Raw genomic sequence first — 12959 nt, 5'->3', positions numbered from 1 at the left:
GCATGTCCTGGACCACCCCCATTGCTCTCTGATCCCCTCAGGCCCCTCCCTTACCCCATATCCATCCCACCCACACCACATTTAGCAACCCAGGCTGGCAGCCGGGGCCAGGGGAGAGGACTGAAGCTCCACTGGAGGACAAGCTCTGTGGGTGTGACAGCTCCAGCAATGGGGATGGGGAGCCTCACTACCCTGCCAGCCTCTGTCAGAGGACAGGGGACGGTAGCTAAGGCTACTGACACCCACTGATGCACAGACACCTTGCTGTGTCCACTTCTCCAACGTCCTCTCCCGGGAGGCTCACCCAGATTCTGGCAGGGCGCGGTGGGGCAGGGATTCCCAAGTCCATTGTGCGGATGAGGGAACTGAGGCTGGCCCAGCCAGTGAGAGGCAGGGCCCAGCCCAGGCTCTCCTCATAGCAAAGCCAACTCCAGTCCAGGCGAGGCCAGGCCAGACGCTCAGCTCTTTGTCAGAGAAACAAGGGGATCGTTCTCCCCCAGCCCTCCCTGTGCCGGCTGGCACTGCCAGGCCCGGTGCCCACACCCCCACCAGGGCCAACTGAAGTCAGATTGTCCCCAAGGGTTGGGGGGGTGACCCAGTGCCGTGTGGATGGGTGTGTAGGGGGTACAGCTGTGAGGGGGTGGGCTGGGCTGGGGTCAGAGCCTATGAGGTCTGTAGGGCTAGTGTGTGTGTGGTGGGCAGTGGGGGTACAAAGATAGGGATACCCCTCTGTAGCAGCATAGGAAGGGGGTGGGTGAAGGCATGTGTGGAGGCTGCAGCTGTGTTCCTGCTGCAGGATGGGAAGGGGGTGGTGGGCATCTGCTCCTTTCTTTCTGGGGACTGCCCCATTGGGAGCTGGCGGAGAGACCCAAGGGGCTGAGACAGGCCCTTTACGGATTCATGGTGTAGAGGGGCAGAGAAGGAAGGAGGGTGGGGTGAGAGCCACTTCCTGCCTTCCTACCTTGTCGGGAAGGCACAGTGGTGGTGGGAGGAACCCTGGCTGGCAGTCAGGTGGCATGGGCTCCATTCCTGGGCCTGACAGCCAGGCAGCCTGCAATAAGCTTCCTCCCTGCTCTGTGTGGAGACCCTCTCCTCCCCAGCATGGGCTCACAGGCCATGCTACCTGGGGCTGGGTTCCAGCTCTGTCCCTTTCACGGCCAAAAGACACTTAATCTCCTGTGCCTCTGTTTCTCCTTATTTATAAAAGGAGAGTAATATGCAGAACTACTTCATAGGGCTGTTCAAGGTGAAGGAGTTTGGAACATTGCCTGACATACAGTAAATGCTCACATAAATGCAAGTTATTATTATTTCTATGACCTGGTGATTTTCACTGAATATTTGCCAGTTTTTATTTTTATTTTTTTTTAATTTTTTTTTGTTGCTAATGCTGACTAAGTCCACTGTTTGGCATTAGCCAGAACATGTCAGCCTTTGCTGCTTCCCTTTTGTCACCCACTGAGGTCTGGGCCTCATTGTTAGGAGCTTGAGACGCACCTCTGGCCTCTGGTCCACACTGATCAGTTTGCCTGCCAGTCATGTGCCCATCTATGTCTCATGCACGCAGCCTCCCAGGTGCTACATGCTGTGCAAGACTTATTAATTGCATATCATGCTCCAGTCTTCTGAAGCAGAGACTGTTTACTAATGAGAAATTGACGCTCAGAGAGGTTAAGTGACTTGCCCAAGGTCACACAGCAAAGAAGTGGCAGAACTAGGATTCAAGCCCATATTTTCTCAGTTCAAAAGTCCTTGCTCAACCACAAAGTCATACTGCCTCTTGCAATATTCCCAAGATGGGACCCTCCAGTCCCTGTCAGGACCTTCATGGGGTCTGGACACACTCAGGAGCCCTGCATCTCTCAGAGTCTCAGCCTGTCTCAGCTGGGGAGGACCTTAGAAATTACTGGGTCCAACCCTTTCATTTTGTGCGTGGAGAGATGGAGGCTCAGAGGGGGAAGGGACTTACCCAGGGTCACTTACCCAGGGTCACTCAATGAGCTAGGGACAGAATGGGCCCAGCTGTAGGACTCATTCTTCCCTGTCTTTCCTTCCAGACTGGGCTGGGGGGCTTAAGTCACTCCTGTCCCACTGAGACCTGTAGAAGATTAGGGCTGATGTACTGGGTGGTGAAGTCCTCTCTGGGCTCTGGCAGTGCCAGGTGCTCGGAAGTGGCCTTCCCCATCCAGGACCTCCTAATCCTGTGGCCTTGCCTTCCTCTTTATTACGCTGTAGGCTCCATGAGCTCAGAAACTACAGTTGTATCCCCATTGCCTGGCTCACTAATAAGATACATTTCTTCACACATGCATTCAGCATTTGCCATGTCCCTGGTCCGGGGCCAGAGGCCCAAGGTATAGCAGTGAAAAAGACAGAAAATGCCTGCCCTCAGGGAAGTTTGCATTCCCAGTAAGAAAGAGACAGACAATGAATGAAACAGCTAGGCAAAAATGCATAGTACTTAAGATGGTGATAAGTGATATGGAGGAAAATAAAAATAAAAGGGAAGGAGCATAGGGAGTGGGGATGGGGGACTTTGTAATTTTAATAGGGTGGTCCTAGAAGGTCTCTGTAAGGTAACATATGAGCCTTGGAGGAGGTGAAGGAGTGAGCCATGATGTCATCTGGGGGGAGAGCATTCCAGGCAGAGGGAACAGCAAGTGCAAAGGCCCTGAGGTGGGGGCATGCCTGGGATGTTTCAGGGATTGCAAAGTGCCTGGAGGATGCACCCGGAGCAGATAAAACAAGAGGGAGAGCTGGTGGATGGGGTCAAAGGGGAACATGAGGTGGGCCAGATCCTAGGGGGCCTTTCCAGTCATGGTAAGGACTTTATCTTTTCCCCTGAGGAAGGTGGGAACCATGGGGAGTTGTGAGCAGAGGGGAAGACAGGATCTGACTTAGGATTGAACAGGAGTTAAATGAGTTGCTCTACTGAGTTGCCAGTAGAACGTCCGACGGCAGCCAGAGGAGGCAGTCTGAATACTGGGCTGCTCCTGCGGGATTCCGGGTAAGACCCGGGACAGCCTGGGCCCACCTTGTGGCAGCAAAGGAGGATGGATCTGAGATCAGATCTAACAGGATCAGGATGTGGGCGTGACACAGAGAGGAGTGGAGGTTGACTCTTAGAGTTTGGGATTTACCAACTGCAATGAGTGAAGAACACAGAACCTTCAGTTTTGGTCCAGGAACCAGGAAACTTGGATTCATGTCTCAGCTGTCACCCGCTTGCTCAGCGACCCTGGGCAAATCTCTTCCCCTCTCAGGGCTCGGTGTCTTCTCCTGTAAAATGGATGCGATCCCTGCCAGCCCCTGTGCATTGAGGAGGACACATACCTCATATACCTGCCGCCCCTTCTTGTCCACAGGGAGCCAGTACCGGCAGCCACCATGGCATCACGCATAGGGCTGCGCATGCAGCTCATGCGGGAGCAGGCACAGCAGGAGGAGCAGCGGGAGCGCATGCAGCAGCAGGCTGTCATGCATTACATGCAGCAGCAGCAGCAGCAGCAACAGCAGCAGCTCGGGGGGCCGCCCACCCCGGCCATCAACACCCCCGTCCACTTCCAGTCGCCACCACCTGTGCCTGGGGAGGTGTTGAAGGTAGGGCCTGTTCTGGCCTGCCCCCTACCCTGTCCCCACTAGTCCCAGCCTCCCCTAGAGCCCTTGCCTTTTCCCCATCCCAGGTGCAGTCCTACCTGGAGAATCCCACATCCTACCATCTGCAGCAGTCACAGCATCAGAAGGTGCGGGAGTACCTGTCCGAGACCTACGGGAACAAGTTTGCCGCCCACATCAGCCCGGCCCAGGGCTCTCCGAAGCCCCCACCAGCTGCCTCCCCAGGAGTGCGAGCTGGACACGTGCTGTCCTCCTCCGCTGGCAACAGTGCTCCCAATAGCCCCATGGCCATGCTGCACATTGGCTCCAACCCTGAGAGGGAGGTGAGTGAGGAGCTGGCCAGTGGCCGTGCTGCTTGCAGAGCTCGTGCCCACTGCTGTGCTTCTGAGACTCACGGTCTAATGGCAGAAGCAGGGGTGCCACCTTCAGGGATCCTCAGTCTGAGGTGGGGACAGAGCCCTCCTCAGGGAGCCCCAATCTCAGCGGGGGAGACACAGCCCTGCCCTCAGGGAGCCTCACAGAGGAAACGCCATCCTTACTTTCAAAAGCTCTGCTAGGAAGCCAGGTGCTGTGGCTCACGCCTGTAATCCCAACACTTTGGGAGGCTGAGGTGGGCAGATCACTTGAGGTCAGGAGTTTGAGAACAGGCTGGCCAACGTGGTGAAACCCCATCTCTACTAAAATACAAAAATTAGCTGGGCATGGTGGTGCACACCTGTAATCCTAGCTACTCGGGAAGCTGAGGCAGGAGAATCGCTTGAATCAGGAAGGCGGAAATTGCAGTGAGCTGAGATCGTGCCACTGCACTTCAGCCTGGGTGACAGAGTGAGACTCCTTATCAAAAAAAAAAAAAAAAAAAAAGCTCTGCTACGGAGAAACAGAAGGCATATCTGGGAAAGCCCAGCACACTCCCCAAGCCAGAGACAGAAGTGAGATCAAGGAAGCTCCCTGGGCAGGTAGACTCCTTGGCAAGAACTGTGGCTTCACATTGGGCCAGTGGGACCTGGACAGCTCATCTCTTCTCTGGGCCTATTTTCTCTTTCCCCAGATAAGTATGTTGGGTGAGGTGGGCTCCAAGGTCCCTCCAGGTCAATGGCTGTCCCATTGCCTCTTTCCCCTGCCCATCTCCTGATGGGCCCTCCCCAGATGGACTTTTCTCTTTTCCAGTTTGATGATGTCATTGACAACATTATGCGTCTGGACGATGTCCTTGGCTACATCAATCCTGAAATGCAGATGCCCAACACGGTACTACTGGCCAGGGTGGGGTGGGTGTGCAAGGGTTCTAGGGAGGGGGGCACCCACAGTGGCTCTGAGCCTGGAGAGAGCTGGAGACAGGGTTCTCACTGGGCAGAGCTGGCATGCTTCTGTAGAGATAACAGTCATTTTCACTAAATAATGTGACAAGGGCCAGGGCCAAGAGGAATTAAGAAGCAAGAAGGATGTGCCTCAGCCTCTGCACACCATGGGGCTTCAGAGGGGAGAAGGGGCTGGGGACATGGAGCAGGCCTGGTGGGGGAGGTTTCCAGGTTGGGGAAGGGGCAGGGAGAGGCAGGGAGAGCACTGCATCAGTGGAGGGACAGTGTGTCTACAGGAAGGTGTGGAACTAATGAGTTCCTTTGGGGACCTGGGCTTCCCCTCCTTTACCAAGCCCGGGGCCCAACAGGCAAAAGCCTGTCTGTGTCCCTTACTCCATGGGGCAAGTGATCTGGGGCTGGCCTTGTCCCCAACCACAGGAACACTCCCTCTGGCAGCTTCCTTTGTCTCCTGGCAGAGGTGGGGTGGCAGGTGGGGAGGAGCTGGGCTTGGAGTCAAGAGGCCTGGCTTCTGGCTTTTGCTGTGACCTTAGGAAATCCCTCAAGTGTACTAAACCCCAGTTTTCTCAGCTGCAAAATGGGGGTGATGCTCTCTACCCACAGGATTGTGGGAAGATTAGATGAGGGAAGAAGTTGAGGGCAAGCTCTGTACAAAGGTGACAGGTGTGTGCACTGAGCAGGTGGGATTGCCAGCACCTCTCCCGCCCGCTTTTCTTTGGAGCTCCTGAATCTCAGCTGCTTACTCCTGCCTTTGGGCATGAGCCTTTTACCCTGATCCTGGCACCTGCCCATGCCACTGAGGGAAAGTCCCCAGTTCCTGTGGTGGGGAGTCAATCCTTAGTCCCCACTGCCCTGGTGACATCGCTGAGTGGCCTAGCAGGAGCTGGCCGGGACTGGTTGGGTCCAAAACTACAGCTAGCAGGGGCAGCGAGGGCTGAGGAGGGAGGGAGGGTGCAAGCGATTGGTCCCTTTAGTAGTTCCTGTGTACACTGTGGGGTATCTGGGCCTGTGGTTTGTTCTGCATGCTTCTGTGGCAGGAGATCTTTCCAGAGTTCAGATCTCTCCCTGTCAGACTCCTGCTTAAACTTCCCTTGGCTGCCCATTCCAAAACTCCAGTATCTTTGCAAGTCAAACACTGTACTGGGGATCCAGATACATCTGCCCTGCCTGCAGCACCTCCACCCCCACCACTTCTGCCCCTTGAGCTGCTGGAATTATGCTCTGCCAAGCGGCCCTGTCTGCTGGTGCCCTGGCGGCTGTCCGGAGTGCCTTGTCTCACATCTCTGCTCAGACTCTATTGAGTTCCACGCCCTCCAGGAAACTGTCCAGAAACTCTAGAATTGATTAGATGACCTGCTCTAGGGCTTCCATAATGCCTGGGGCCTAACCCTATCACATATTATTGGTTGGATCACTCTCTCAGCCACTCTAGGCCAGGGGCTCCTTGAGGGCAGGGAATGCATCTTATTCAGCTCTGGACTCTGCAGACCTTCAGGTTGAATTGCTGGGTGAAGGGGCCCAAGGTGAATTCTGACACTCCAGGTGTCCCCGGGAAGGACTGATTCTGGGATGACAGGCCCCAGAGGGGGCTCCCCGTGGACAGGGGGATACTCATGGGTCTCCCTCACCCCTCACCCCACAGCTACCCCTGTCCAGCAGCCACCTGAATGTGTACAGCAGCGACCCCCAGGTCACAGCCTCCCTGGTGGGTGTCACCAGCAGCTCCTGCCCTGCGGACCTGACCCAGAAGCGAGAGCTCACAGGTACTGCCTCCCTCTATCCCTGTGCCTTTGAATACCCGACTCCTCGTCCTTTTCTCCCTCCCTCCCAGCTCCTCTCTCCTTCTCTTTTGGCCTCCAGATGCTGAGAGCAGGGCCCTGGCCAAGGAGCGGCAGAAGAAAGACAATCACAACTTAAGTGAGTCCTGCCCTTCCCTGCCTCCCTCTTCCTTGTTCTCACCCGGGCTGGCTGAAAAGCCACTGCCTGACCTGCACAGGTGAAAGTCTTCCCTGCTCATGGCCAATTCACTTGCAGATGGCTTAAGCCCTCCCATTGCTGTCACTCAGTGGTGCCTGGGTCTATTAGTGCTGTCTTTCCACTAGACCTCTTTAGGAGCAGGTGGGAAGGATTCCTGGAAGGGATATTCATGAAACCTCCAGTTTATCAGGTTGTTTTCTGGGTTAAGGCATGGGAGCTGGGGCGTCAGAGTTCTGTGTAGCGGGGAAGAGTCCTACCTACCCCAGGCAGCTTTGCTGTGCTGCCAGCATCACTAGGGCTGATTCTACCTTTCAGCGCTGTTAATTGTGTCTGGCCTTTGCCCTGGACCCCCTCATCCCTGTAGAAATCCCAGTCTGTCACCTCTTACTTCCTAGAAGGACAAATCGAAGCTGCAGGTTGCCCTGAAGCACCCCTCCCTGGGTTGGATACTTCTCCCTATGGGGCGGGGGATCCCCATCCCTCTAATTGCTCCTTCTGGAATCTGTTACCTTTAGTTGAAAGGAGACGAAGGTTCAACATCAACGACCGCATCAAGGAGTTGGGAATGCTGATCCCCAAGGCCAATGACCTGTGAGCAGGTTTCTGAGGGGGAGGGTGATGGGTCTGCGGTGGGCAGCAGCTGACAAGTATTATCTGTCCTCAGCCCTGTGCTAGTTGCTAGGTTGGGAGCAGAATTCCTTCTAGAAGTTCATCTATTTGAGAAAAGATCTCTCCCTCTCCCAAATCAGGAAAGCCCAAGACAGATGAATTTCTGTCCTGGAAGTGAGGCTGAGGTCAAGGGAGGATTCCTGGAGGAGGAGTCATGCTGAGAAAGTTTTCTTTTTTTTTTTTTTTTTTTTTTTTTTTGAGGCGGAGTCTTGCTCTGTCGCCCGGACTGGAGTGCAGTGGCCAGATCTCAGCTCACTGCAAGCTCCGCCTCCCGGGTTTATGCCATTCTCCTGCCTCAGCCTCCCGAGTAGCTGGGACTACAGGCGCCGCCACCTCGCCCGGCTAGTTTTTGTGTTTTTAGTAGAGACGGGGTTTCGCCGTGTTAGCCAGGATGGTCTCGATCTCCTGACCTCGTGATCCGCCCGTCTCGGCCTCCCAAAGTGCTGGGATTACAGGCTTGAGCCACCGCGCCCGGCGAGAAAGTTTTCTTAAGGCCATTTGGCTGGTAGACAAGAGGCTGGGCTCACGTCTGTAATACTAGCATTTTGGGAAACTGAGGCAGGCAGATCACTTGAGGTCAGGAGTTCAAGACCAGCCTGGCCAACATGGCGAAACCCTATCTCCACTAAAAATACAAACATTAGCTGGGCACAGTGGTGTGTGCTGTAGTGCCAGCTACTTGGGAGGCTGAGACAGGAGAATTGACTGAACCCAGGAGGCGGAGGTGGCAGTGAGCCAAGATCTCGCCACTGCACTGTACTCCAGCCTGGGCAACAGAACGAGACTCCATCTCAAAAAAAAAAAAAAAAAAAAAGGTGTTTGAGGGGCAGGAGGTAGGCTGGGCTGGGGTCTTGGTAGTCTTGGGAAGAAGGCTGCTCTGAATTGTCTGGTTTCATGAGATTAATGAGGTGGGCAGTAGCAACAGAAGTCACCAGGGAGGGCCTATTCTGTGCACACTGAGATTAGCTGCCTCCATCTCTAGGTCTGGGGTTGCTGGGTAAGCCTGGACAGGCCACATCAACTCTGCAACCAGAGAAGTGGCAAGGATTTGGCCACTCTTCTGAGCAATACACCTCTAATTTGCCTGGCCTGCTGCTGCAGGGATGTGCGCTGGAACAAGGGCACCATCCTCAAGGCCTCTGTGGATTACATCCGGAGGATGCAGAAGGACCTGCAGAAGTCCAGGGAGCTGGAGAACCACTCTCGCCGCCTGGAGATGACCAACAAGCAACTCTGGCTCCGTATCCAGGTCTGGTTCTGAACTTGGACTTCTTTGGTAACTCTGACCCTTAACCTGGCTCCTGGCCCCAGGGGGGCAGTACTTAGACTTCTGAAGTTGGAGACACAGGAACGATGCCCATTAGGAAGGAGGATGTATCAAGTTAGGATGTTTTGCTTTGGTAACAAACAATCCTCAGCATCTTTAAGCAACATATATCAGCTGGAGGTTCTGTTCTGTGAGACCCTTATTCTGGGACCCAGGCTGCTGGGACCTAGCTCTCTGATGGCACATCTAGAGCTGGTTCTTAAAGCCATTGTCACTCTTAAGGTGCCACATGTCACTTCTGTTCAATGGGCTTGGCCAATGCAAGCACACTCTGTAAGTACTCTAACCTCAAGAGGCAGGAAAATGCAAACCTATTATGTACCTGGAAGGTAGAGAGCTGGAATCATTTGGTGGGTGGCACTAGGAATCTCCACAGGGCCAACCTAAAGAACAAGGAGCTTGGCAGAGTCAGCCCTACCAGCTGGAACTGAGAGTTCTAGTCCGGGCTCTGGTTGAGGCCCTCTTGTCCTCTTTAGACCTGAGACTGGCCCTTTACACAAAGGGCGATTGGACTGTACCTTGTTTCTCTTTCTTATGGTAGATGATACAATTTACATTAAAATCTAGCACACACAGGCACACTCAAAGTGAAAAATCAAAGTTTCATGAAGGAACGCTCCACTCATCCTTAATAGATGCAATGCATTCTAATAATGTCTATTCTAGTCTAGTCTAGACAAGTCAATTTCAATTAAAAAAACAGAAAGTTGGTCAAGACTCACTACAGTGGTTTTACAGCCCACTAATGAGTTACCACTTGTAGTCTGAAAAAACACTGGTCTAGACTCTAGAGCTACCTGATGCTTTCTTCCAGCGGAAAGACTTTGAGTCTTGGGTGCTGTAGGGCAGGGGCAAGTGATGTGACAGAGGCCTGGGGAGGGGTCCTGGTGGCTGGTACCCATGGGTGTGTTCCCCAGCCTTCTGTCTGCTCCCCTGCAGGAGCTGGAGATGCAGGCTCGAGTGCACGGCCTCCCTACCACCTCCCCGTCCGGCATGAACATGGCTGAGCTGGCCCAGCAGGTGGTGAAGCAGGAGCTGCCTAGCGAAGAGGCCCCAGGGGAGGCCCTGATGCTGGGGGCTGAGGTCCCTGACCCTGAGCCACTGCCAGCTCTGCCCCCACAAGCCCCACTGCCCCTGCCCACCCAGCCACCATCCCCATTCCATCACCTGGACTTCAGCCACAGCCTGAGCTTTGGGGGCAGGGAGGACGAGGGTCCCCCGGGCTACCCTGAACCCCTGGCGCCAGAGCATGGCTCCCCATTCCCCAGCCTGTCCAAGAAGGATCTGGACCTCATGCTCCTGGATGATTCACTGCTACCGCTGGCCTCTGATCCACTTCTGTCCACCATGTCCCCCGAGGCCTCCAAGGCCAGCAGCCGCCGAAGCAGCTTCAGCATGGAGGAGGGCGATGTGCTGTGACCCTGGCTGCCCCTGTGCCAGGGAACAGGGGCCGGCCTGGGGGCTGGGAGGGCTGGGGGCACCACCCTCCCACCCTTCAGGCTGCACTGTGTGTGAAGTAGCCACCTGCCCTGCCTCCCTCCTCCCCGTTGGCCCCTGTTTGGACTTAGTGCCTGTCTGGCAACCTGTGGGGGCAGGAGAAGCACCCCCAGGGCAGCCCGCTCGACTGGCCCAGTGGGAAGAGGCCTTCAGCCCCTCTCCCAGAGATGGAATTGGGGGGCAGTGAGGGGCAGGGTGTTCTAGAGGTGAGAAGAGGGCCTGGTCGAGACACCCTGTCTTCTGAGCCCGACCCCTCATTACCGGTGAAGGACATGCTGGAGGGTCGGGGAGACTCCTTATCTGAGGCAACTGGTCCTGGGGGTGCCCAGGCCTGCCTTTCTGGGACTCAGATGGCAGGAGGTCCGCCCCGCAGCCTGGTCCTCGGCCCTCCCACAGGTGGGCACCCCCCACTTTGGTGCTAACAGCTCTCCACCAGGTGGTGTGAGCGCGGGGGCTGCCAGAAGCGGGAGGGGTCTCTGCCGGAAGAGCAGCTGCCCTCCGACCCCCCACTTTGTGCCTTTAGTAAACACTGTGCTTTGTACCTTCTGGTCCTGTCTCTTTGGAGTGGGTCTAGGGCTGACAGCGAACGGGAGGATTCAACCCTGTGGGCCCCCTCCAGAGTGCGGATGCTGCCTGGAGGGGGTCGGGGTGGGGGGTACAGGGAAGAGGGAACACGCTTGTCACCTGGTGTCCCCACGCCTCAGCCTTGCCCGGGGAAGCCGAGGGGTTTGGGTGCTGATGGGGGCACGGTCCCTCCTCACGACCACGAGGTGGCGCTGCGGCCACGCCGGTCCCACGCCTCCAGCGGCGGCCCGAGCGAGACCAGTTGATGTGGCGAGCGGGTTGCTCACAAACCAAGTCTGCCGCCCTTAGCTGCTTATTTGGGGCACCCTGGGCCCGGGGTGGGGGGCATGCTTCTTCTGTCCCACCCCTGTTCTGGGGGTGACCTCCCCAGGTGGGCGGTCACCTGGTTCGAGAAGATGTAGCTGAGCGCTCTGGAGGCGGCGCTCGCCCTCTGTCTGCCAGACGGGCTTCCTGGTAACTGAGGGGCTGCGTCCTGCTAGGGCTTTGGGGAAAGGGACCCCCGTGAGCTAGACAGGGAGGAGACGGGAGCCCAGGACGCTGCGTGGGTTACGGGCCCGGGTTCCCCCGCCCCGCTCTGGCTCTGGCAGCGAGGCCTGGGCGAGGCCTTTCCTCCGGGCTGCAGTGCTCCGGCCTCTGCTTGGAGACGTTGGTGTTTATACCTCGCCCAGGAAGGGGACATGCGCTGGGAACAGTCAGGGGTCGAGTGGCGGCTGCTCGAGCCCCGGTGCCTGGCGGGAACGGGGAGAGGGCTTTTCGGGCTTCATCCAGTTCCCCTCCGCTCTCCATGGCCGCTTCAGGCAGAGACCAAAATGGCTCCCCGTCATCGCCCTGACAGGCTGAAGGAGCCTAATTAAAAAAAAAAAAAAAAAAAAAAAATCCCAGGATGAAAATGGCTAAGAGGGCAATTTCCTCTATGCAGAACGGGAGATCAAATCAACGTTGAGCAATTAACGTGCGAGGGGAGAGAAGGAAAATGGGCCGGGCGGCTGGGCGCTGATGGTGGCCGGGCTGGCGGAGGCTGCAGGATTAATCTCAAGGTCAGATGGAGCCAGGGATGACCTTGTGGAACCAGCCGGGTCGCTGGGGCCTCCTTCTAGTTCCAGGTTCCACCCCACTGCCTGGGACTTCCCCATGCCCTGGAAACCCCTCTGAGCCCCGTCTGGGTCAAGCCCTGAAGTCTGGGAGACACCTGATGATCTAGGCTTGGGCTGCCTTGGCCGGGGGCGGGGGGGTGAAGGCTCCCGGAAGTCCCAAGGCCAGTCCTTCAGGCCCCTGAGAAATCTCTCCCGACCCTACTGGCTCCTCCACTTCACCCCGGGGATTCACCTAGTGGAGTGGAGGGCTGCCCACCTGCTTCCTCTCACAGCCCTTCAGGATCACGGATAGCCCTTCCTGCTAGCAGAGGTCTGCTAAAAAGAAATAAAGTTTTAAAATATGTTTAAAAGGGGGAAAAAAAAAGATCACTGATATCGCCCCCTCCACCTGCCTACTGGTTTCCTGCCCCTGGGCTCCTTCAGCCTGGCCCACTACCTCTGGGATTGGAGTATGGACTGTACATTCGACAGGACAGAGAGTGTGAGTGGGGTTCTGTCCACAAGAGGGTGCCCTGGGCCAGGACTAGGCAGCTGCCTGCCCAGGCTGGTGGGGTTGGGGGACTCTCAGCTTCATTGTACATTCCAAGCTGTCTGCCTGGGTGGCTTCCATTCTGCCTGGGAGTCCTGCAGTCCTACCGATTTGGTTGAGGCCGGCCCAAGGACTACTTCCAGTATTTCAATAAGCCACTAGAAAGTGTTCCTGTTTCTGAGATCAGCCTGAAGGACCCTCACCTTGTGGCTGGAATGGAATCTGACTGGTGATTATGAACGATTCTGATTCAGTAAGAGGGGAATGCATCCTTTAGCAATATTTATTTGATGGACAACACCTTTCCAGGTGTCAGGTCCGTGGAGGAAATTCTTTTTTTTTTTTGAGAC

General features: G+C 56.0%; 1 protein-coding gene across 8 annotated transcripts in view; it reads left to right on the top strand.

Moving 5' to 3' along the window:
- The window catches only part of TFEB (transcription factor EB), a 54598-nt gene extending 43656 nt beyond the window's left edge, over nucleotides 1-10942 (top strand). For all 8 annotated transcript variants that reach the window (XM_033217116.1, XM_033217122.1, XM_033217121.1 and 5 more), the window contains 8 exons: nucleotides 3366-3600; nucleotides 3684-3938; nucleotides 4783-4863; nucleotides 6574-6694; nucleotides 6792-6848; nucleotides 7424-7499; nucleotides 8679-8826; nucleotides 9844-10942. In XM_033217116.1, the coding sequence (XP_033073007.1) occupies nucleotides 3366-3600; nucleotides 3684-3938; nucleotides 4783-4863; nucleotides 6574-6694; nucleotides 6792-6848; nucleotides 7424-7499; nucleotides 8679-8826; nucleotides 9844-10323 (1453 nt within the window). In that variant the 3' untranslated portion in view covers nucleotides 10324-10942. The remainder of the gene's footprint in view (nucleotides 1-3365; nucleotides 3601-3683; nucleotides 3939-4782; nucleotides 4864-6573; nucleotides 6695-6791; nucleotides 6849-7423; nucleotides 7500-8678; nucleotides 8827-9843) is intronic.
- Nucleotides 10943-12959: the final 2017 nt, after the last annotated feature.

Source organism: Trachypithecus francoisi, unplaced genomic scaffold (genome assembly GCF_009764315.1).
Source record: "Trachypithecus francoisi isolate TF-2019V2 unplaced genomic scaffold, Tfra_2.0 Lachesis_group10, whole genome shotgun sequence".
In the NCBI taxonomy this organism is placed as follows: domain Eukaryota; kingdom Metazoa; phylum Chordata; class Mammalia; order Primates; family Cercopithecidae; genus Trachypithecus; species Trachypithecus francoisi.
This window is presented reverse-complemented; position numbering and strand designations above follow the sequence as displayed.